This window comes from Leguminivora glycinivorella, chromosome 6 (assembly GCF_023078275.1).
Source record: "Leguminivora glycinivorella isolate SPB_JAAS2020 chromosome 6, LegGlyc_1.1, whole genome shotgun sequence".
NCBI classification, from domain to species: Eukaryota; Metazoa; Arthropoda; class Insecta; order Lepidoptera; family Tortricidae; genus Leguminivora; species Leguminivora glycinivorella.
The window spans coordinates 10,014,077-10,038,836 of NC_062976.1; the positions used below are offsets into that span (position 1 = coordinate 10,014,077).

Here is a 24,760-nt window from a genome sequence, read left to right on the forward strand (position 1 = left end):
CGATAATATCATACACTTATCATCGCCGTTGTTTCTTTTATTTGATGCGATTTTCCTAGTATTCGTTTTTGGTGTTTAGTTTAGACGCCAATTTTTTTTTAACTAAGAGTAATCCGCGTTTAAGACTCCACAGTAGTGATAACAATCATACCTAATCATAACATCCACTGGGTAGAAAGCTGTGCACACCTCTTTTGAGCGATCTTATAAATGTTAATTTTTTGTTGGGGCCCATCTTGTGGGGGTGACTGGGGTGAGTCACCGTCTGCCGGATATAAAATCGGCGTCCGTTTTGTTTGGCAGGCGTTTTTTATCCCAAATCCCAGTATTTAGATTTAGTCCATCAATTTAAGATAAACCTGCAAATGAGATGACAATATATGTTCAAGTCAAAAATAAATACAATGATTGTCCCCAACGTGTGTAAATAGCTTTAACAGTAGTGACAGTCTGATAGTAAAGTGCGCAGACACCGGACATGATTGCGAGGGGGCCTGCGCGTGGGGCACACGCATCACCTGCCTGCGTCAGAGCATTCAGAGATTGACTCCATGCTGTCCAGTCTATATTTAGTTCACAATACTCAAGATTGGGTGCTCAGGTATTTGTGCTATCCTCCATTGTTCCTGTTGACTTCTGACGTCTGCCGTTCGTTCACTCGTGTCAGAGTAGAAATTGGAAAACGTGAATAGTAATGTAATAAGTAATGTCTATAAATTAAAAATGGAATGGATGGATATAAGGGGAGGAAAAATTTATAACTATTTATTGTCAGATCTCCGCTGAAAACTGTTCTTGGAGATATATTATTTTGGGATCAATGTGGTCTTGCAGAATTGATTGAATATAGTTTAAATGCTCGATTCAGAAACTATTAGTATAGAATAAACGAGTTCAGATGTTAGAGAAATCCAAACAAATGAACCGACCGGTCTAAATTCGGCACCTATTACTGTAAGAACAATACTACGTGACCGGGCTCCTAAGGTTTTCTAATCATGAATCATTGATTAGGTAGATAGACATCAGAGTCAATTATAGCAGAAATCAAGAAATGGAATTTCTTTGCGTTAATGATGTGTATTATTCGGTCCAATCAGAACGAATATGTATTGAAATACATTATACTAATCTGAATTACGAGTATTCAAGTGTGAAAATCCGATGGTGTATAACTTAGTAATATTCGAAGGTAGTATAGTATACCTAATATAGCAAATCGTATAGCAATCTAAAACTTTTAGTGGTCGAATGTTTGGAGTGCAAGAGATTGAATAGTAGTGACTTTGAGTTACTCAAAGCTAAACTTGATTCCGGGGTTGAAACTTTGACAGCATTGGCTAGTGCAGGTGACTAAGTTTGGTTTGAAGTTAGCTTCTAATTGACATAACAATTGACTCTTGTGTTGGTCATGTCATGAGTCTGTCTTCTATGTGTAATAGCTAAATCATAGGGTGTCCTAGCTGACGCGTGTGAGTGAGTCTGCCAAAAATGTGGCATTCCATACCTAAAGGTTCCATGTGCTACAAGTTATGTAACAATTTTTCTCGTCTGTGGTTTTAACTGCTACTTTCCAGTTTAATAGCTTGTTTGAATCAAATTATGACGCATATTTTGTTGAAAATACTTTATTTTATGTTGGGACGTTGTAATCTGTTCATTTTTTAGGGACGTAATAAAATCTAGACTTCATTTTTAGGGTTCCGTACCTTAAAAGGAAAAACGGAACCCTTGTAGGATCACTCGTAGGTCTGTCTATCCGTCTGTCACAGCCAATTTTTTTAACACATTACGCAGTGAGTGTAGGTATGTCTCCTTTAAGCAATATTTTCATAACATTTTCTCGGGAATTTTATTTTACGAGTATACGTAGGATTTGTGAAGAAACAAGGCTTATATGGCTCGCGCGTGAATTATGGATTTGTAAAAAATACACGTTTTTCCATACGAAGCAAATAGTTATGTTCAAATTGTTTTTTATTTATTCACCTCGTTCCGCGGCCTAAGTACTCTTACTATTAGACTGACATTCGTCGTAGTTCTTTTAGGTACTACATACATAAACATATCAACAATTGAGCATCATTATTAAGGACTGTATCGATAAGTATAAGGACAAAACAAACCTCGTCTAAATGTTGACGTGTGCATAATTTTATATTATTATGTTCCGAGAGTATGATCTGAAGGTATTGGTAAGCACTATTTGATATAAGAAGGCCTAATTTTATTTTTATTTTAGAGACTTTATGGTACTTTCATTAAGGTCTAGCAAATAAATTTCGGACAACCCCTATCTGGCTTAATTTGAGAATATTTCAATGACTGTTTGTACGATTTCAACAAACAAAGGTTAATATGCTGCCAAAATATATTCTTTAAGAGTCCTCTTCATGGTTTTTCAATTGGGTACTTGCAGAATAAATGCGGTGAATTAATATAATTAAAAAAAACGCTATTTTGAGCAACGTTCCGGATTGTCGTAAATTTTTGATGCAAGCAGGATGAGAGAAACAGATAAAAAAATTAGCCATAGGCCAAAGTCTAACTGACATTCACGGTGCCTAAACCAAATCGATATAAACAGTGTATGATAGTTAAATTCGACATCAAAGTCGGAGTTAGAGGAAGCACCATGCCACATTCTCTAAATGGCCGCCATACACAGATCCTGAACTTTATTTCTTAAAAATAACTATGGCTAGACTATGTCCAGATATTCTGCTTTGTGGATCATATGTCGTTGAGGTTCACACAGTCCAATTTTTTTTCGCAATCGTATCGTTTTTTACGCACTTTGTGAATTTTCTAGTAGCATTTGTCCGGAATCGTAATTGTTACTCGGGAGGATTAAGTCAATACTGTCTAAACCACTTGCTTTACGTCGAGTTTCTAGGACAAAATGTGAACCTTATTATGTGCTTTATTAAGCCTATGTCTTGTTTTAAGAAAAAAATATAATAGCAAATAAATACGGCTACTCAAAGTTGTCCTCATACTTAACGATACAGTCTTTAGTCTACAGACACGGCAAACTTCAAACGACCATTGTTGCTATAACTTCCAATAAGCACTTTTAGAATTTAGTTACGTTTCTCGATAACAAAAGTGAAGGGTCAAATGCAACTTGTTAATATTAACTTGACTAAAATAACCGCCATTATTATAGTTATTATCTAGCAAGAAGTTGCCCAATTCATGTTTACACAGTTTTGTGTTATCAAAAATACCGAGCGTGACTAAAAAAATGGTTTCTAAGAAAAACGATAAGTTTTATAGGTACTTGTTATGAGAAATGTCTGATAATTACATAGGTTTAGATAATTTATTTCTGTTGTTATGTTTTTAATAAGCGACGGTTCAACGGCTTAATGTGTGAATGAAGATCTTGCACAAAGAATACCTTTTATATGAACAGGAAACGGATAAAGATGCCAATTATGAAGGAGCTCTCTTGTCGACTTGTAATTTAACGAATTATAACCCATTTAAAAACAAATATTTTATTAATTTGAACTATAAAACTCAACATATTTAAAAATTATTTTAAGCGGGTTACTCACGTATTAAAGTCGATATAACGCTCGACATGTTTCGATCCATTTCCGAGGATCCTTTTCAAAAAGTAGCGACCCCGCCTTTACTAGTCTATTTTTTTAATGTATATTTTATGAGTATAAAAATATTAAACAAGTACAGGCATGCAAGCATGGTCGCGCGATTTAAACATCGGCCGTCCCTATCGCACTATTTGTAAGTGCGATAGGAATGGCAGATGTTTTATTATTTATCGCGCGACCATACTTGCCTGCCAGATGATGCTATATGAAATGAAAATGAAAATGAAATATTTATTTTTCAAGTAGGCATATTACAATGCGCATATGAACGTCAAATAAAGCTACGCCGGCTCTAACCCTACGCCTCAGCCTCGAGAAGATTTCAGTCCCCCCTCAGTTGGGAGGGGGGTATCCACTATGGGACCGGCAAGAAACTCGGCGGGCAACTTCTTTTCAAAACATTACATCTTATAATTAACATGCATTAAATAACAACATACAATTTAACATGCAAAAGTATTCATCAAAGAATATGAACAGACTAGGTACTCTATGGAAATCAATTTCAATAAATTATATTATTGCTTAATAATACGTCGTTCTTCTTCAGAGAAAACATATCAAATTGTCATAGAAGAAAAAGATAATATGAATCTCAATATCATTAAATATGTAATTTACCTACACAACATAAAATATAAAATATTTGATGTGCTTTCTTATCTGAACTGTGTCCTCTATACATAATACAATTATTTTAATTGCTATTCGTTTTTTGTAGTTTCTGGTTCGGGCCATGCATGTTTGTCTGTCAAATAGTCCTCGACTCTGTAATAAGCCTTTAACATCAATGATTTTTTTAAGTAGTTCTTAAGAGCTGGGAGGGGTAATCTCAAAGCAGTGTCAGGTAACTTATTATAAAAATGAATGCATTGCCCAACAAATGACTTCTGTACTTTACGGACACGAAACTTCTTTATGGCAAGCTTATTTTTGTTTCTAGTGTTATAATTATGGATATCAGAATTCTTAGTTAAACAGTCTAAATTCTTAACAACATAAATTATACTATCATAAATGTATTGGGAAGCTACAGTTAAGATATTAATTTCTTTGAAGAGTTCTCTTACTGATTCACGTGTTCCTAAGTTGTAAATAGAACGAATGGCTCTCTTTTGTAATACAAAGATAGTCTGTATGTCAGCTGCTTTGCCCCAAACCAGAATACCGTATGACATTACACTGTGAAAATAACTATGATACACTAGGCGAGCTGTCTCAACATTAGTCAGTTGCCTGATTCTCCTAACGGCGTATGCGGCTGAACTTAATTTGCTTGCTAGTTTCTTTATATGAGGACTCCATTGTAGATTTTTGTCCAATGTTAAACCAAGAAACAGTGTTGTATCTACCATCTCTAAGCATTCATCATTCAAAAGTATTTTTGTATCGATTGGTTTAACATTCGGCAGAGAAAATCGAATACATTTGGTTTTCTTAGAATTAAGAAGTAAATTGTTGACAGTAAACCACTGCAGTACATCAGCTAACGTGCTATTAATTACATTGTAATCCGTAGATTTTCGGTCAACATTAAAAAGCAGTGATGTATCATCAGCAAAAAGTACTGTTTCACAAAAGTTTTTCACTATACATGGCAAATCATTTATATAAACCAAAAACAGGAATGGACCTAAAATTGAGCCTTGTGGCACTCCTAATTGGACTACAGTCCCGCTAGAGCGAGTTTTGTTAACAACTACTGTTTGTGTTCTATTGCTAAGGTAAGAAGACATAAAGTTTAGGGCATTTATAGACAAACCATAGTGTTCTAATTTCAAAATGAGCGTTCCATGATCCACACAATCAAAGGCTTTTGAAAGATCACAAAATATGCCAATTGCATCACAAGAATTTTCCCAAAAATTATATATATGTTTAATGAGTACCGAAGCAGCATCGGTCGTGGAACGGCCCCTTGTGAAACCGAACTGTTTGCTTGTAAGTAATCTATGTCTGTTGAAGTGTCCCAGTAGATCATTTAACATTAGCTTCTCAAAGACTTTACTTAGTACAGGAAGTATTGATATGGGACGGAAATTGGTTATATCACTCGAATCACCCGATTTAAAAAGCGGTATGACTTTGCTACATTTCATAAGATCTGGAAAGGTGCCTTGTGAAATTGAAATATTATATATTACGGCCAAGTAAGGTGCTATTATATCTATGACATGACTAATTACTTTAACTGATGTTCCCCATAAGTCTTCCGTTTTCTTTAAATTGAGTGACTTGAATGTTTTAACAATATTTACAGAGTCTACTTGACTAAATTCAAATGAATTATTACATTTCTTAACATTAGCACAAAGTAATGAATGGGCTTGAGCCGCAGAAGAATGTAAACATTTTGTGGTGTTAACGGCTATATTTGAGAAATAATCTTCGAATGCCGAGGCAACATCGCTGTTCGACACTATTTGTTGATTATCTGATACAATGTTGACTTGACAATCGCGTGATTTACATTTACCAGCTTCTTTATTTATAATACTCCAAGTTGTTTTCACTTTGTTGTCCGACACTTTCAATTTAGAACTAATAAAGTTTTTCTTGGCAGTTAAACACACTTTCTTGAAGATTCTTGAGTAGTTTCTTACATAGTCCAGGAATTCTGAATTCTTGTTCAGCTCTCTCTCACCATAAAGTTCATAAAGTCTTTTTCTACTTTTGTGAATACCTACAGTAGCCCATTCACTAAACTTTGTTTTAACTTTTGACCCACTAATAGATTTCACTTTGAAATTGTTATTAAATTGATTAAGAATTACATTGAAAACATCTTGATACAAATGATTACAGTCATAATGCGAAAATGGTATTATAGACAAACTATGTAGAATTTCATTTTTGAATGATTCCAAGCGAGATCCAGTAATGGGTCTATATGTTATTGTTTGTGGAGTATCATGAATAACGTTTAAGAAAGCTGCCCTTTGGCCGCTGTGATCGGAATGAAAACAGTATACATATACATATTTATGACTCTTACGAGGGTTAAAAAAAAAAAATTGGTAATAATAAGTAAACCGCATTAATAATAAAGTGATAACTTTTTGTTTACTTACATACGAGTATCACTGTATTGGAAGTCATTTAGAGAACGGCTTCGAACACGCGTATCTAAACGGGGGGTGAAACCTTTGATAACGCAAACATCTCGGAGGCTTAACATTTAAACGAACCAATTGTGGCTTACAATATCTAAAGGATCCATAACATAAGCCATGAGAAATTCCAACACAAATTTTAAAAACATAAAAATGTTGAAAACACCCCCGACATAGTGGACAGATTTAACTAAGAACACTCCCGGCTAATTCAGCTTTCAAAAAAAAAACTAAATATTAATCGGTTCATCCATTCGGGAGCTACGGTGCCACATACAGACAGACGTCAAACTTATAACACCCTGTCGTTTTTGCGTCGGGTTTTAATAAATGGTACTTATTGAATTCGAGGCATAAGTACTCTTTAGCCAACGAACGCCACAAATGACAATTTCTAGAGGTAACAGGAGATAAATTAACATTTTTATGGGAAATTTTCGTATTGAGCATTATTGTTGCAGTTTGCATATCAGTGGCGTGAATTTATATGTATTTTATCGTTGTTCGGGTCCCACGTTTACAAAGGCATCTCAATAATTTAAGACGCTACAGGAGCGAAAATGCTAAAATGGAAGCCCCCCTTCCAATTTGGGAATTTTAGTTAAATACTAGTGTTATTAACTAGATTTATCGAAAAAAAATTGTCCATTAAGAACAACTCAGTTAAAAGATATTGCGAAAAAATCTTTCAAATCGAGGTTCCGCTCTCGACTGTTTCCTCCTTCAAAACTTAATCAATCGTAACGAAATTTGATAATCTGAACAACAATGAAATAATCTGTGACGGACCGTTTAGTTTTTTTTGGCTTATTGTTATCAATCTTGAGTATCACACCTGTTTTTGCGCCATAATGAAAAAGGCCGTTTTTGGAAATTTTTGATTGGCTCTAGCGTCTTTAAAAAATAAAAATAACAAAAATATCAAAACCGTCCGACACAGATAAAAATAATATTAATCGGTGTTGAATAAATCATTACTCTATCTTCAAAAACCAGGAAGGAAATAGTCGAGAGCGTATGTATGGAGAATTGACCCCTCCTGTATCGTCTTAACAAGAAATCTTGCGGCGTACGAGTTGTCAACCAGCTGTATCTTATTATCTTATTGTATAGCCACATTCGACTTCCATACGACGATTTTGCTTTATTGGAAATAACTACCATTCAAATTTGTTTATTAACTTAACGTCGCATAAATAGATGTTAAATTGCCGATTTATGTATAACGAATATAACTTCATTTATTTAATCTTTATTATACGCGATATCTTTATTGCATTTCGTACAAAAGGAAGGCTTAGGCTTACCTAATGATGTAAAGCATGCAACTTTCTAACAACTTACCCCTTCGAGCAAAACAGGTACGTTGCAGGCGGTGCTAGGTACTTGAAAATGAAATGAAAATGAATGAAAATGAAAATGAAATATTTATTTTTCAAGTAGGCATATTACAATGCGCATATGAACGTCAAATAAAGCTACGCCGGCTCTAACCCTACGCCTCAGCCTCATAATACATACTTATTTTTTATTTTATATGATTTTCATGAACAAAATGCAAAACAAATACAGTTATATTTGTGTCGACAGATTGCGTCAGGTGGATCATGGAACGGGCCATGTAAATCCTAAATTAGTAAGTGTCTAAATACAAATACTCGTAATATTTAAATTTATTGAGCAATTTATTGTTATGTTCCAAGTATGCACATAGAAGTATACATAGAGCCCTAAAGAATAGTTATTTAGTTGTTTGCCACTATGTGGTATATAAAAAAAGCTTAGATAGATGTAGAATTATAGAGTTCTTCTTTTCACATTTACTATTTTAGGGCCGGTTGCACCAAACGTCTGTCACTGTTAAAGCATTCGTTAAATTTTATCGTATGGGAAGTTTCATAGACCTCTGCTGCGTGACGATGATGTGTCTGTCAAATGTGGTTGATGCAACTGGCCCTTAGTCTACTCGACACAAGAGAAATAACACCAATTTGTTTTGCTTTCTCGGAACCTACATAGTTAATGCTATAAATATGTTACAGCAAAGGGGGTTTTAGGGAATAACCGTTAAAAATGGACTCATATCTGGATAAATCCTTCATAATCCGATATCGACGCCAAGGTTGTCTGTTATTCAAACACAATTTATTATTGTTTATGAATAAATAAATGAAATGAAATGAAATTTTTAACGAAGTCCACATCAATCTCGGCAATAATGGCCAGTGATTATTAATTAAACAATTTAACCTGGGCCTACTATTCCATATAGTTGATACATACCGCGAGTTCAAACTATACAAGCTACGGACTTGCAGTCGAGAGAAATGTATAATTTGTGAATAGTGGGGGTGGATTCTGATCATGAATATTATACACTTTTACTGACAGCACTAGATACAGGCTCATATACATATTTATCATTCCAACTTATCGGTTATTCTCAGTTTGAATAACGTCTTCTTATCCTCCTTTTTCACAACTTATTTATTATTTAGGTACATTTTATACGTAGATGTTTTTATTCAAAGGGTTTAATAACAGAGTGCTTAGTTAAACGGGAGCCGTTAACAATTTTTTTTTGTTTGCCGATAAGGCCGATAACCACTTTAATTTTAAAACACTCTCCTCTTTATTCCGCCGCCAAAAGCATTTCATTTCCATTACTTTTGGAGCATCCCTCGTACGCTACATATTGGCATGGTGTATTTAATACTGTTCACATAATACCAACAGTTTTTATACTGCTCAATAGCCAGAGACAGTGAATAGATAGTGCATCATTACCTAACAGTTCCTTAACCTACATGACACGATTCTGATAACGCAACTCGACTTTACGTCCGTGGACCGGCGGGGTGTAATTTATGATTAGAGAGTGTATTCTGTGCACCCTTCGTATGCATGTGCCTCGTCAAGTAATATGCTTTAGTTAAGTTTCATAAAATAATCTTAATACCTACTGATGTAGGTCGTGTCCTTGTAAGTTTAAGTGTAATTTTTTTTTAATTAATCTATTTTGCAACTTAAAATCAATCCATTTATATTTTTAACCCCCGACGCAAAAACGACGGGGTGTTATAAGTTTGACGTGTCTGTCTGTACCGATTTCGATTTAATTTTTTTTTGTTTGAAAGCTGAGTTAGTCGGAAGTGTTCTTAGCCATGTTTCATAAAAATCGGTCCACTAATGTCGCGGTCGGGAGTTTTTTCAAAATTGTAATTTTGTGGTTGGGTTATTTACAGCAAAAATGTCACTCTCACCTCCTACTACTCAGATCGCCATGTGCGCTATTGCTATTATACATAGATCTACAAGTAAGATTGTGTCACATATTATTGCGGTCTTTTAGTCAGGACCAAACGACCTCTTTTCCAAAAAGTCGTCGACATCTCTTCTAAATACCTAAAGCAGGTATGGATGTATTTCTCGTTCTCTCCAGATTACGAATTGACCTGTTTTAGTTTAAGGGTCGAGAAAAAGGGGGGAGAAAGATGGCGGCGACCATCATAGATATTTATTCACATCTCGAGTCCTTTGGCACCAATCTGTTCGTGCGAGGTGTCATTTGAACTGTTTTTAAATAACTATACTCATAAAAGTAACCGTTTACGAAATATTTGAAAATATGTGTTTTTTTTTTCGAGCATGAATTGCACAAGTACTGGTAAAAAATGCTTCTAACTCAATAAACAATAACTTTACCGCAATTGATGTTATTATAAAATATACGCGACTATTCATGCGCTTTCTATAAATATAAGTTTTATTGGTATATGATAATATACAACAATGTAATTACGAATTTGGTTTAGCAGGAGTCACTCCGCCCGGTCGCATAAATGGGCGCTGACCGTAGTAAATATAAAAGTATTCAATATTTTTGAGGTCCTATTTTACGGATCCATATGTCAGAGGTATCATTTGAAAGCAAATTAAACCTACTATAATTGTTTTAAATAACTATAGTCATAAAGGTAGCAGTTTACAAAATATTTGAAAATATGTGTTTTATAGAGCATGAATCGCACAAATACTGGTAAAAAATGCTTCTAAATCAATAAACAACAACTTTTACGGAATTGATGTTAGTATAAGATTTACGCGGAATTTCATGCGCTTTTTAAAAACATAAGTTTTATTGGTGTATGATATATTATATAACCTTTCAAATGACACCTCGCACGAACGGATTAGTCCTATTAGGACTCGAGATGTGAATAAATATCAATGATGGTCGGTCGCCATATCCCCCCCCCCTCTTTTCTCGACCCGTCCCCCCTCCTTAAACTAAAACAGGTCAATTCGTAATCTGGAGACAATGAGGACCACATACATACCTGTTTTAGGTATTAAGAAGAGATGTCTACGAAAATCGTGAAGGAGACGACTTTGTCAAATTGGTCAAATTGGCTCTAAACTATTTGTTGTCTATCATGTTTTTGTCAGTGACCGCGTCAGGAGCTGTGCTGCGTCGGCCCCAATATATGTGACTTCCGATCACGCACAGTTGTAATGGATGCACGGGTCTGTCTGTGCTACTACTACGCCTTAACGCTCACTGCGTTTCCGCCGTAGTAGCGTGGATTGTTTTAGTTGAAAGTGAATGAAAAATACATGTATTTTGCACCAACCAGTTGGCGGACATAGCTGAAGTGACAAACGCAGTACGGCTCTGTCGCGTCGCGCCGCTTCGGGCAGGCAATTATGGTCGCGCGATAAATGATAAAACATCTGGCCGTCCCTATCGCACTTGCTAATAGTGCGATAGGGACGGCCTGATATTTTATCGTCTATCGCGCGACCATGCTACCCGTGCAGGAGAGCGATAGGGAGAGCTAAGTTACGATACGTTTAAAAAGCGTAAGCGATTGTGACGTTGAGTAGGTACCCAGGCTCTGTAGATATTACGCATCTGGGTCTATCACACCAATATCACCAATAGAGAGAGAGACAGAGAGATAACTAGGATACTCCACGAAGCGTTAACGATAGTACTCTTGGCTAGACACCTAGTATAGCGTAGTCTGTTTAGGATGAAAGCCTGAGAAAATATACACGGTGAAATTTAGTCGGTGATCATAAATTTACGTGATGTTGATATCTAAAAGTACATAAGTATGTAAACGTAGTTTGTTCTTTAGGTAGGTACACACTTTTCAAGTATGCATAGGTAGTTAGGTACGTTCCTACTATCCTTAGGATTTTGGTTATTATTTATTGAAGAGGTAGCATAATATAAACAAAGCTTTTACAATATATTTTATTTGATCTAAAAAAACTTACGAGAATACTTTGAAACTGGCTTAACTATAATGAGTGTTCAAGTTTTTTAATCTATCTAATTAAGTTAGTGAGTCCTCCAAATAATAAAGTCCTCAAACAATAATATTATGACTGTGGCACGAGTAAGTTAGAGAGACATATTGAATGTAACAAATGCTACATGGTGGTTTTGACTACCAGAGCTCTAATATCATTAATAATTAGTTATAAAACAGAATGTTGAACTACAGACGATTCAGAAGCTAATAATTATTACACTACAATACAATACTAATATTCTTTTAGAATAGAATAGAAAATATTTATTTGGCATACAGATACATGATAAAAACAAGTAATACTTAATAACTAGTACACCAAATAGGATGCCACTCAGCGAATACCGTGTCTAATAGACGCGGCACTGGTTTTCAGGGCACCCAGAAAATTAATAACTAAGTCTTATAACTAAACAGAACGTAAGAGCACTTATACAGAAGCTATGTTTGGGCGTAATAAAGAATGTGTGTGTTTACCTACTGACAGAACATATTATTTGTAAATGTAAATAATTGCAAATGTGGCCGCTTAGTGTTAATCATTTAGTTGAGATTCAAGTAGATGCTGTTTAAGATTGTACTTGAAAGAGGTAATGGATTTACAGTTTTTGATTGGTGGCGGTAAATTGTTCCAACATTTCGTGGCAGCATATCGCAAGCTGCCACGAAAAGCGGCCGTACTGTGTTGCGTACCAATAAGTCTAAGAGCACCTCGTATATATAGTATAGCCTTTGAGTACTTGAGTTTTTCGAATAAGTAAGATAGTTGTTTATCACGAATTATTCCAAAAAGCAGTGACGCAAAATGTACGTCTGGCAGCCATGTTTAATAAGTTGTTACAGTTCAAAAATGGAGTGATATGGGAGCGAGAAGGAACAGAGAAACAAAAACGGGCGCAAGCATTTTGAACTCGCTGTAATAGCACCGAGGTACGCGCCAGCATACACCCCCCAAATACGGCATCAGCGTAACTCAGCTTGGACAGAATGAGCGTGTCACAAAGATTTATGCGCAAGTTGGTGTCAATGAAATCACGGACGCGATATAATACTTTAAGCCTATAAAAACAGTTTTTAGCGAGTTCCAGAGCGTGTTCTTCAAATCGCAATTTACTGTCCATGAGCAGACCAAGATTTCGAGCTATGGAAACACGCTCCAAAACATCTCCTGATACTATAACCTGCGGCTGTACGGGGTTATACGAAAGTTTATCAGAACCAAAAACCATTAGCTTGGACTTGCTAGAATTAAAAACAAGATTATTCTCTTTACACCACTGAGCAATTTGATCTAAGTCCGTATTCAATTTGCTAACTGCTGATAACATTTCGTTGGGCTTAAATGGTATGTAAACTTGTAAATCATCAGCATATTGATGATAGTTACAATGCTGTATGTTGGTAACAATATCTGCGCTATATAATATAAAAAGCAGTGGACCTAAGATAGACCCTTGTGGAACTCCACGTAAAACGGGCAGTGGACTAGTTTGATATTGACCCATTGACATCTCTAAGTTCGACAGATTGAGTGCGTCCATCATCACACCCGCACTTTAAATGTGCTATTGCACGCAGGCGGAGCGTGAGTAATAGAAAAATCGTTCTCCCTAGGGAGTTAAGAAATTTCTAGTACTGTATTGAACTCTTTTTTACCTTTTTGCATATTTTTTATAATGCAAGTGTGATGAAAAACATTGTGTGTAACTCGGGAAGTATGAATATTACTAACTCGAGTCTTTAAATCGCTCCGGCGAGCCGTCGCGATTTAACTTATTCTCGTTAGTAACATTCAACTTCCTCCCCTTGTTGAACAATGTACTGTTATTGCTCACCAATATAACAATATGAAAAAAAAACCACATCAATTTAACTATGGTAGACAACAGGTGGTCTTAACGCTAAAGAGCGATTTCTTCCAGGCAACCTTTGGGTAGTGGTAGTTATTAATATTGTATTAAAGGTCTTCATGCTCAGTTCTTTGCAATATTTAAAACGTGTCTCACGATAATTGACGTCTATAACCATTCATAATTATGATCATTGGAAATTGTTTTTCTTATGATATTAGAATGTATACAAAATACACAGTGATAATGGTTATCGGTGCTATTCTTATTTAAATAAAATTGATATAATGTCAATTGTTGACTTGAGAAGTGTTCATAATTTTGTTTTGAGAAGTGTTGTTATTGACTACCGAGTACCGAACGACGACTTGGAGCTGCGGGTACCTACCTACATGTATCACATTCTTGGAGTCTTAGTTCTAAGATAATAATTAATATCATATTGTTTGTACGTATTGCATATGTACAGAATGATTGATGATGAGCCAAACATTGCATAGTGACTATTGAGGACATAATGAACAACTTCTATTATGGGATTGAATTCGCGAAAAAAAATTGGTTATTTCATATATTACATACACTTATTACGATTGACGTGTTGCCTATGGAAAAACCAATTTTTTTTACGATTTCAACATTGGTCCCATAATAAAAGGACAGTTGTGTTGCTTAACTTCAAACTTGGGTAAATCCATTCTGCTATAAGGTTGATTATCTTTCAGATCAATATTATATTTTTTATATATTCAATCTTAAAGAAGAACGGATTTACCCGTTCGAAACTAAGCGGCACAGTTGTTTATTATGTTATGACCTGAAAAGTCACTAGGCAAAGTTTGGCTAAAACTTACAAAATCATCCTGTATGTGTACAACCGAGATGTTATAGTTAACCGAGAATTCTCAAGAGCCTCGGGAACTACATATTTGCCTCACTTGATGTACAAACTAAGTTTTCAATGTAATAGTTTGGTAATATTGCATGTTAGGTACAACATCTCTACAGATTACGTGATTAGATTATGCTTGACGTGTTCGCGCCAAGTCCGAAATGAAAATTTTCGTTACCTAGTTGGATATTAAAGAAAAAAATAATATATAATAATCCATCAAAAAATATAAGTAGGTAGATATATGTATTTCACTAAATTTTCTTTCGCAACTAATATAAAAACGTACATATTGCAGTTACAAGTACACCTACTAGTAGATACTATATAACTATGATCTACCTAAATACGCATTATTCATGTTAATAAACAACCCCCGCAATAAATTTTTAATACCTATCAGGGAAATAATAGAACAAATGAAAATTAATCGTTATAAACCCAGTTACCAGTTGCTTAGGTTTTAATTCCAACTCATGGTCGTAATTTCTGGAATACCACGTTTCTCTAGTTTTTTATTATTTATTATGAATGTTAAATAAACTGCATTATACTTTTTCTTTCATGTGTCACAAAAAAACACAAAAATCGTAAATAAGATCAACATTTTAAAATTAAAATCCGTTTCCGATGGTCCACTCACCCTCACTCGTTTTCCTTTCTGCTTTTCCCGTCGATTCCGCTGTCCCATGTTGACGAATTCAAAATCCAATTACACGACACGAAAGTTTTGCGGAAAGCCCAAAAAGTCACTACAATGCACTGTGCATAAATCACTATCACACATCCATAAGGTAGTTATCAGTATAGGCATTTTCGAAAAGTTTTTTTTTATCAGTAAAACTTTTTGTAAGTTTTTCACAGCTTGTCAGGATGAAGTCACAGGTAATTTTAGGTCACTGTTTTGAAATTTTCACTTGTGTGGAAAGTGTTATCAGCGAGTTTTTTCGCGCGGCGTGCGGGAGGCGTCCCGCGGCGGATCCAGCGTGGCGTCGAGTGCCGAGTGGCCCGAGTGGGCATCCTGCACATCTCGGCCCGCCTTCTGCCCCGCCCGCGCCTCTCCGGCAAACATCTCGAATTAAAATCCCTTGCTCACCCCTCATTATGATAAAGGGTCGTTGATTATTGTACCGTTGCTATTTTGTAATAATGAGCTTTTGTCTAATGTGGATAATTAAGACGATACGGTAGGGGTCAATTCTCCATACAAACGCTCTCGACTATTTCCTCCCTGGTTTTTGGAGATAGACCAATGATTTTTTCAACACAGATTGTTATTATTTTTATCTGTGTCGGACCGTTTTGATTTTTTTGATATTTTGCTTTTTAAAGACTCTAGAGCCAATAAATTTTTTTCCAAAAACGGCCTTTTTCATTGTGGCGCAAAAAAGGTGTGATACTCAAGATTGGTAACAATTAACCAAAAAATCTAAACGGTCCGACATAGATTATTTCATTGTTATTCAGATTCTCAAATTTCGTTCCGATTGATTAAGTTTTGAAGGAGGAAAGAGTCGAGAGCGGAACCTCGATTTTAAAGATTTTTTTGAAATATCTTTTGACTGAGTTGTTCTTAATGGACAATTTTTTTTCGATAAATCTAGTTAATAACACTTGTATATTTAACTAAAATTCCCAAGTTGAAAGGGGGCTCCTTTCCATTTTAGCATTTTCGCTACCGTATCCTCTTAAAGCAGCCTTCAGATTAAGATGTAAACTTGCCTAGGGCTGTTCCATTCATTAAGTAGCTGGATAATCCATTCATAGAATTGTCTGATATGTATAAGGTGTCCCCCAATATTTATGCAGTTACGTTGCAAAAGTAAGAGCAATCAAAATTACCTTATTTGATATGTCTAAGATCTTATCAGGCTCGTATGGAATCAAGATGCTTGACTACGACTATCAAAATATTGATGGGAGCGACCAAATTGTTTTTAGAGTGTATATTTGCTTTTCTTTAACTTGAATAATTTTAGGCATTTGGTTGTAGAAGGAGTTTGACCCAGCACGCTCGACCTCATCTGCTATGTTGCCATTAATGAGTACCCGACCCCAGAATATACCACATTTTTAGCCTTTTGCCATCTCTATAAAACTCGGCACGTACACGCACGTACGGCAATAAATCATAGTCCCACTTATATTTACTTTATTCTGTTTTTAGTATTTGTTATAGCCGCAACTGAAATACATCATGTGTGAAATTTTATAGACTTTGACTAATATTATAGACTAATCTCTAGATAGACGGACAGACGGACGGACGGACAGCGGAGTCTTAGTAATCGGATTACGTTCTAACCTTTGTATACGGAACCCTAAAAATCATGTTTCGCTAATTAATAAAATGCTTAATCGTGGCAAGTGACCAAAAAATAAAGACATGCTTGAGTTGTTCCGTTCCAGTGGCCCGGAAATAGAAAAGGATCGATTCCGCCTTAGGACCAGTTGCATCAACCACATTTGACACATCATCATCGTCAAGCAGTAGACGTCTATGGAATTTCCCATACAATAAAATTTAACGAACGCTTTAACGGTGACAGACGGTTTGATGCAACCGGCCTTTAATCCGGTCCACGGGTTTATTTACAATATACAGTGTGTAAATCTAATATGGCGAATCTCTTTAGTAGTGGGATTGAGGGACATCACGTGTATTTTTTTTTGTTCCTCTGTGATACACTGTACTATAGTTAGTAAACAAAAAATAATATTTCTGCGCTATTATTTTGTGTAAGTAGGTAAGTGATTTAAAATAAACAGTAGGCCTAGCACAAATGATATAGGGACGCGTAGTCTATCTCGCGGCGACATACTCTCGCGGCACTCATGTGCTAACCCTGAAGTTTCAAAGAGCTGTGTACTGTCGATTATTTTTAATTCTCAAAGATATTTTTAGTTTGTCCACATCACGTGTACTTAAGTGCGTAGACGTAGATTCATGTATTCGAAAAATGTCTACTTAAATTGGAAAAAAAAAAACACGCGGTATTGGGGGAGGAGAGTCCTGAAAATATGACCAAAGATCACCGTGGGGGAGGGAGGGGTCTAAAATAACCCAAAAACGCATGACGTGCTTAATGAACGCCCCCTATATAGAAAATAAGAGGTACAGAGTGCGTAGCCGAATGCACAGACGCTCACGAAACGCTCACGAAAATATTTCTTTCGTAGCTATCTATCTCCTATCTCTATCGCTCTTGCGTATTGGCGCGACAGAGCCAGACTACCTTTCGCGGCGTTTCGTTTTCGTTTCGCGTCGCAGAAATGCCATTCGGCTACGGGGCCTGGTACCACAGAATATATAATAGTACAAGTACAGAAGGCCCACTGCTTTGATGTTCACGACATGCCGCCTTTTTAAATGCCTACAAAATTCTAACAAAGAAACGAGCCGCACGTGCGCGGCGTCCGGCGATAGGGTTGCCTATGGATTAAAACGAATTAATACTCAGATAAAATGTTATACTATTATATTCAAGTCTTGGGTACTTTCTAGGTATATCTATAGTATTTATATATTTTTGTTTAAGTTCCAACATCACAAGCCTTATTGAACCTTTCCGGGGTACTTATTAATAGTAGATCTGTGTAAAAATGTCCTATGGTATTTATTTTATTCATGATATCTATTTAACTAAGCATTATTAGCCATTCCATAAGCGGACATCGCATAAGAACCTTAAAAAAAACTCGCGACGTAAACTAACAATAGAACGTGCTAAAGTGCGTTTCGTGAGAACGCGCGCCACCCCTCATTAGGCCGCGAACTCGCGGCCGCAAGCATGTACTTGCAGCGCGGCGATAGAATCGCGGAGTGAGCCGCCCCTGCTGGTACGTTCGGCACGCAAGGAACGATTCTCATCTTGTCAACGCACCCTGTATGGACACAAACACCGATGTTCGCAAAAAGCGGTCCTTTTCTCTGTCATTAATTAACGGTTGGCACTAAAAACCGTCGATATATGAAGATTCTCAATACTCAATGGTTTACTATACACGTATAATACCTATTTGTGAAGTGTTGCAGTTTTGTCATCTCTTCCCTATGCAGTAGCACGCACAATTAGTATGCGTTGGCGACGCAAGCCGACGTTTATTGCAAGCTCAGTACTCGAGGCATTAGGTAGCAGCTTTAATGTGAGACTCGGCTGTATCTAAATGAATATTGACGTCCACTTCGATTAGATTCTAAAAACGACGTCGATATCGCAACTGTGGATAAACAAATTCGTGTGGGTCTTTGACGAATGACTCTATACACACCACGCGATTCGGTTCTACGGAGTATCTCATGAACTTGAAATTTCTGTCCTGCAATTGCTCTTGAACTAGAAGTACTCCTAGTATTAGAAATTAGACTGTCTGATTTGAAAGTGTTGTAGTTTGTAACCTCTTTTGTGCTGACAAATGTCGTTTTTATAAGTTCTAGTTCTATTGTTCTATTTTTTGATATATTTTTGTATAGCCGTCACTTCAAATAAAACACTCATAGCAACAACATCTCTTTTTACTATTTTTACAAATAACTTCCGTTATATTAGTTCTACAACACGTTATCAGCACGAAACTGCTAAAAATTAATAACGAAAAGTTTAGTGTAAAAAGTGTATTAGTAAAATAATTGAGTTTAGTGTTTGTGTGATTTGAAAATAGTAAATATGTCACACGAAACGGGAGATGCTTCGAGTGTTTCGAATTCCCATTCGAGCTCATCTATTCCATCGTTTTGCTTGAGAAGCAAAGAAGGTTACCCTGCATGGAAATTCAAGATGCGCAATTACCTACTTCACGAGGATTTGTGGGAGACAATCGGTGGCTACCCCAAGGAAGACACGACCCCTGCCTCTACTAAGGTACGCAAAGATTCGAAAGCCCTGGCAAAGATATGCTTGACAGTAGATGGTGCGGCTATCACTCATGTGAGATGTGCGAAAACCGCAGCCGAAGCATGGAAATCCTTGCAGAAAGCTTTTGAGGATAAGGGAATGGGACGAAGGCTTGCTTTAGAGCGAAAACTGTACAGGTTGAGTCTGTCCGACTTTTCGAATATAGAACTGTACATTAACGCAGTTATGTCAACCGCACAGGATCTCGCGGATATCGATGTAGTTTTAAAGGATAAGTCTATTGCTGCTATACTTTTGGGAGGTCTCACCCCAAAATATGAACCTCTTATAATGGCATTAGAGAACTGCAATGTTGATGTGACTACAGATTTAGTTAAGACAAAACTGCTGAATGAGATGTCCAAGGATGCGGCTACACCTACGGAATCTGTTCTTAATGCGAAGAAGAAGCCGAAGTCAAAGAAGAAGGACATAGTTTGTTACGAGTGCAAGATGCCTGGACATAAACGACCAGACTGTCCAATGAGAAGGAAGAAAGAGAAAGCTAATGAGGTAATAAAAGCTCTTAATACTTCTGGCAGCTCAAGTAAGGACGTCATTTATGTAGACTCGGGTTGCACAAGACACATGACTTCTAGGCGAGATTGGTTTCAGAATTTCACGATACAGAACAAAGGTACCGTTACTGTCGCAAACGGAGAACAGATTAAGTGCTGCGGAGTTGGAAACATTTCATTAAACACACCCGAGAACGTGGTCAACAAGATTAGCGATGTGGACTTTGTACCTGACTTGAAAGCTAATTTGTTATCCGTGTACAAAACTGTTCAGAAGGGTTTTATATGTGTTTTTGATATTAATGGATGTAATTTTTATAAAACTGATAATTTTCGTTTTACAGGTGAATCTGTTGCTCATGCCTCGCCCTGTGGCGGACTGTACGTTTTAGACGGTACTGTCAATGTTCCCGAGAATGTGGCAGATAATTTTATGACACAGGATGTGCACTCTGACTGTCAGGATAGTTATAAACTTTGGCATAGGAGGCTTGGACATTTGTGTCGGATAGGCATGAACCAACTGAAGAATCACGAGGTAGGCGTAAAGTATTCAGTAGTAGATAAAAATAGTTGCATCGCTTGCGTGGAAGGTAAACAAGCGAGGAAACCTTTCAAGAAGGTAGCGTTTAATAGGGCTACTTCCCCGTTAGAACTGATTCATATGGATCTCATGGGACCAGTGTCTACAACCTCCTTTCAAGGAAATAGGTATATGTTAACCAATTTAACCATAGTAGACGATTATACGCGAAAGGTGTTTGCTTATTTTATTTCTTCCAAAATTGATGTAAAGAATAAATTCTGTTTGTTTCAAACTTTTGTTGAAAATCAATTAGACAAGAAAATAAAAGCTGTTAGGACTGACGGAGGTAAGGAGTTTGTTAATAAAGAGTTTGTTGATTATCTTGCTTCGAAAGGTATCCAACATCAAACGACGACGCCTTACAGTCCTCAGCAGGTTGGAGTCGCGGAACGCACACATCGTTCGGTTACGGAGAAAGCGAGGACGTTGCTAGCTGAAAGTTCACTGCCGAAAGCATTCTGGGAAGACGCATTTCAAGTTGCCGTATACCTGAAGAATAGGTCTCCTCATCGAGCCTTAGGTGGACAAATTCCTTATGACAGATGGTATGGTCGCAGAGGTGATGTCAGTTACCTGAAAGTGTTTGGATGTAGAGCACTTGTCCATGTACCCTCGTGTCACAGAAAGAAATTAGATGTCAAGGCACAGGAAGCGATTTTCGTCGGTTATTCAGAAAATCCAGGTACTTATATATTTAGGGATCCTGCTAACCCACGGAAAATGTTTACGTCCAGAGATGCAACCTTTTTTGAGAATTGTTTTACAGCGCTGAAGCAGAGGTCGGCTGAACCTGAGGCACAGTCAGATTCTATCTTACTGTTCGAAAATAGAAGAGAAGCTGAGTCTGAAGACTGTCATTTTTATGACTGTGACGAGAGTAACGAGCCTGTGCCGCCACCACCTTCACCGATAAATCTAGAAAGCGCCGAAGATTCAGTATGTATGGAAGAGCCAGAGCCTTTCATTGAACAGAGGCTGCCTAGTGCGGAAGAAGAGCCAGTTAGTGTGGACGAGGAATCTCTTCCTGAACCGAGATATCCTGCTAGAGATAGGAAACCACCAGATTTCCTGACATACAATGTGTCGACTGACTCTAGAGAACCTATGACTTACTATGAAGCTACTCATGCCGATGATGCAGACAAGTGGAAACATGCTATGGCTGATGAGTATCGTTCATTGAAGAAGCTCCACACATGGGACCTAGTTGATAAACCTGATAAAAAGGTCATACCATGTAAATGGGTCTACAAGATAAAAAAGGACGCATACGGTAACGTAACGAAATATAAGGCGAGACTCGTTGTCAAAGGTTTTCATCAAGTTGAAGGAGTTGACTACGACGAGACATTCGCACCAGTGATTCGTCATTCTTCCCTTCGCACTTTATTCGCGTTAGCTGCAGAGATGGGGTTAAGAATGAAGCACTTGGACGTTGATACCGCATTCCTAAACGGCGACTTAGAAGAAGAGGTTTTTATGGAGCAACCTCTTGGTTTCATCGAGAAAGGCAAGGAAAACAAGGTTTGTTTATTGAAGAAATCCCTTTACGGCCTTAAACAGGCACCACGAGCATGGAACAAAAAGTTGAATGAAACGCTTTTAAAAATAGGTTTTACAGGAACTCCTTCCGAACCTTGCGTATATACAAAACTTTTTGGTAAGGAACTCGTTATATTGGGAATATTTGTCGATGACATAATTGTCTTCTATAAATGTGATTCGACGTTTGACATTGTCAAGAAAGATTTGTCGAAATATTTTTCTTTAAAAGATCTCGGAATATTAAAATGTTATTTGGGATTACAAGTAGACTGCAATTCCAGCTGTATTAAAATAAATCAGCGAAATTATATTCTTTCTTTACTGGAAAAGTTTAACATGAAGGACTGTAAGACTGTGGATACTCCTTTAGTTAAAAAGAATATGGAAAGAAGGAAAGATGGTGAAGTCGGTGAGTCTTATCCCTATCAGAATTTAATAGGATGCCTGATGTATCTGACGGTAAACTCCCAACCCGACATCGCTTACGCTACGAGTTATTTAAGCCAATTCAATACGTGTTATACAAAGGAACACTGGAATGCGGCTAAGAGGATTCTGCAGTATCTGAAGGGTACTATTAACTATGCGTTGGTTTACAGAAGGACTGGAGAACCTTTAAAAGGCTTTAGCGACGCGGACTGGGCCAACTGTGTGATGGACAGAAGGTCGTATACGGGTTACGCCTTCAAGTTGAGTGGATGCCCTGTATCCTGGCAGTCGAAGAAGCAGCCTACGGTTGCCTTATCATCAGCCGAAAGTGAATATATGGCTTTAGCGTCTGCCACGAAGGAAGCATGCTATTTACGTCGATTTATCCAGGAAATAACAGGTAAATTGCATATAGTTAACTTAGCTTCTGACAGTCAGAGTGCCATCAATCTCGTTCGAAATCCTGTACACCACAACAGGTCGAAGCACATCGACTGTAGGTTTCATTTCATTAGGGAGAAGGTCTCTAATAATGTTGTGAAATTAGAATATATCAAAAGTAGTGATATGCCTGCCGATGTACTTACTAAGCCACTAGGGCCTATAGTACATAAAAGGTGTATACTTAACTTAGGATTAGAAACTTAAGTTCTTGTTTTGTGTTTGTCTAGCACAACGTCGATTAAGGGCGGCTGTTGTAGTTTGTAACCTCTTTTGTGCTGACAAATGTCGTTTTTATAAGTTCTAGTTCTATTGTTCTATTTTTTGATATATTTTTGTATAGCCGTCACTTCAAATAAAACACTCATAGCAACAACATCTCTTTTTACTATTTTTACAAATAACTTCCGTTATATTAGTTCTACAACAGAAAGTTAATACAGTAGGTAAAGTGTTATACTTTAAGTTCTCGCGCTTTGTATATTTGTATATTTATTACAAATATACTATATTTGTATATTGTATATTTGTAAGTCACATACAGGTCGAACGCGATTAATTAACATTATTTTACCTTTTTTCCCAACGTTTCGGCCAGGTTGCACTGGCCGTGGTCGCGGAAGACTGACGCCCCAGCAAAGTGTCACCGGAGATGTAAACACCACAAAACTACCCGATATTAATTTATAGTTCAGGGTAGACAAATAAATATAATCTACCCGCTTTTAGTTCATGTTTATTTCCCACCGCAAGACACACAGCACTCACAACATCCGCGCACTGGTCCGAAGATAGATGTTTTGGTTTGAACATTTGAATCACTGGTCCCCATGTTGGCGGTAATCTATAGCCGTCTTCCCTGTTATTTTATCTAAAGATGAAAATTTAACTGAAATAACAGAAAAAGGGACGCTATCGCTCGGCTCGACTAATGTTTAAAATCGTCACCTTGATCAATTAAGTTTATAGTTGGCAGTTTTGTCCAAAATACGTTCTTGGATTATTCTGTATCTATCTTGTTATATTTAGGTATAACTCAACTAAAATATGTATTCATTAAGACGATACAGGAGGGGCCAATTCTCCATACAAACACTCTCGACAATTTACTTTCTGGTTTTTGAAGATAGAGCAATGATTTTATCAACACAGATTATTATTATTTTTATCTGTGTCGGACCGTTTTGATTCTTTTGATATTTTTATTTTTAAAAACGCTAGAGCCCATCAAAAATTTCCAAAAACGGCCTTTTTCACTATGGCGCAAAAAAGGTGTGGTATTCAAAATTGGTAGCAATTAGCCAAAAAAACTAAACGGTCCGACATAGATTATTTCATTGTTATTCAGATTCTCAAATTTCGTTACGGCAAAACTTAATTTGAAGGAGGAAACAGTCGAGAGCGGAACTTCGATTTTAAAGATTTTTTCGCAATATCTATTAACTGAGTTGTTCTGAATGGACATTTTTTTTTTCGATAAATCTAGTTAATAACACTCGTACTTACATTTAACTGAAATTCCCAAATTGAAAGGGGCACCTTTCCAT

General features: G+C 36.7%; 2 protein-coding genes across 4 annotated transcripts in view; one reads left to right on the plus strand and one right to left on the minus strand.

The window, feature by feature from the left end:
• Positions 1–15,779, minus strand: part of LOC125226796 (BDNF/NT-3 growth factors receptor-like) — a 75,717-nt gene extending 59,938 nt beyond the window's left edge. For both annotated transcript variants that reach the window (XM_048130899.1, XM_048130898.1), the window contains exon 1: positions 15,443–15,779. In XM_048130899.1, the coding sequence (XP_047986856.1) occupies positions 15,443–15,490 (48 nt within the window). In that variant the 5' untranslated portion in view covers positions 15,491–15,779. The remainder of the gene's footprint in view (positions 1–15,442) is intronic.
• LOC125226799 (mitochondrial assembly of ribosomal large subunit protein 1) overlaps positions 1–24,760 on the plus strand; it is a 133,645-nt gene that overhangs the window by 70,934 nt on the left and 37,951 nt on the right. The window lies entirely within an intron of this gene.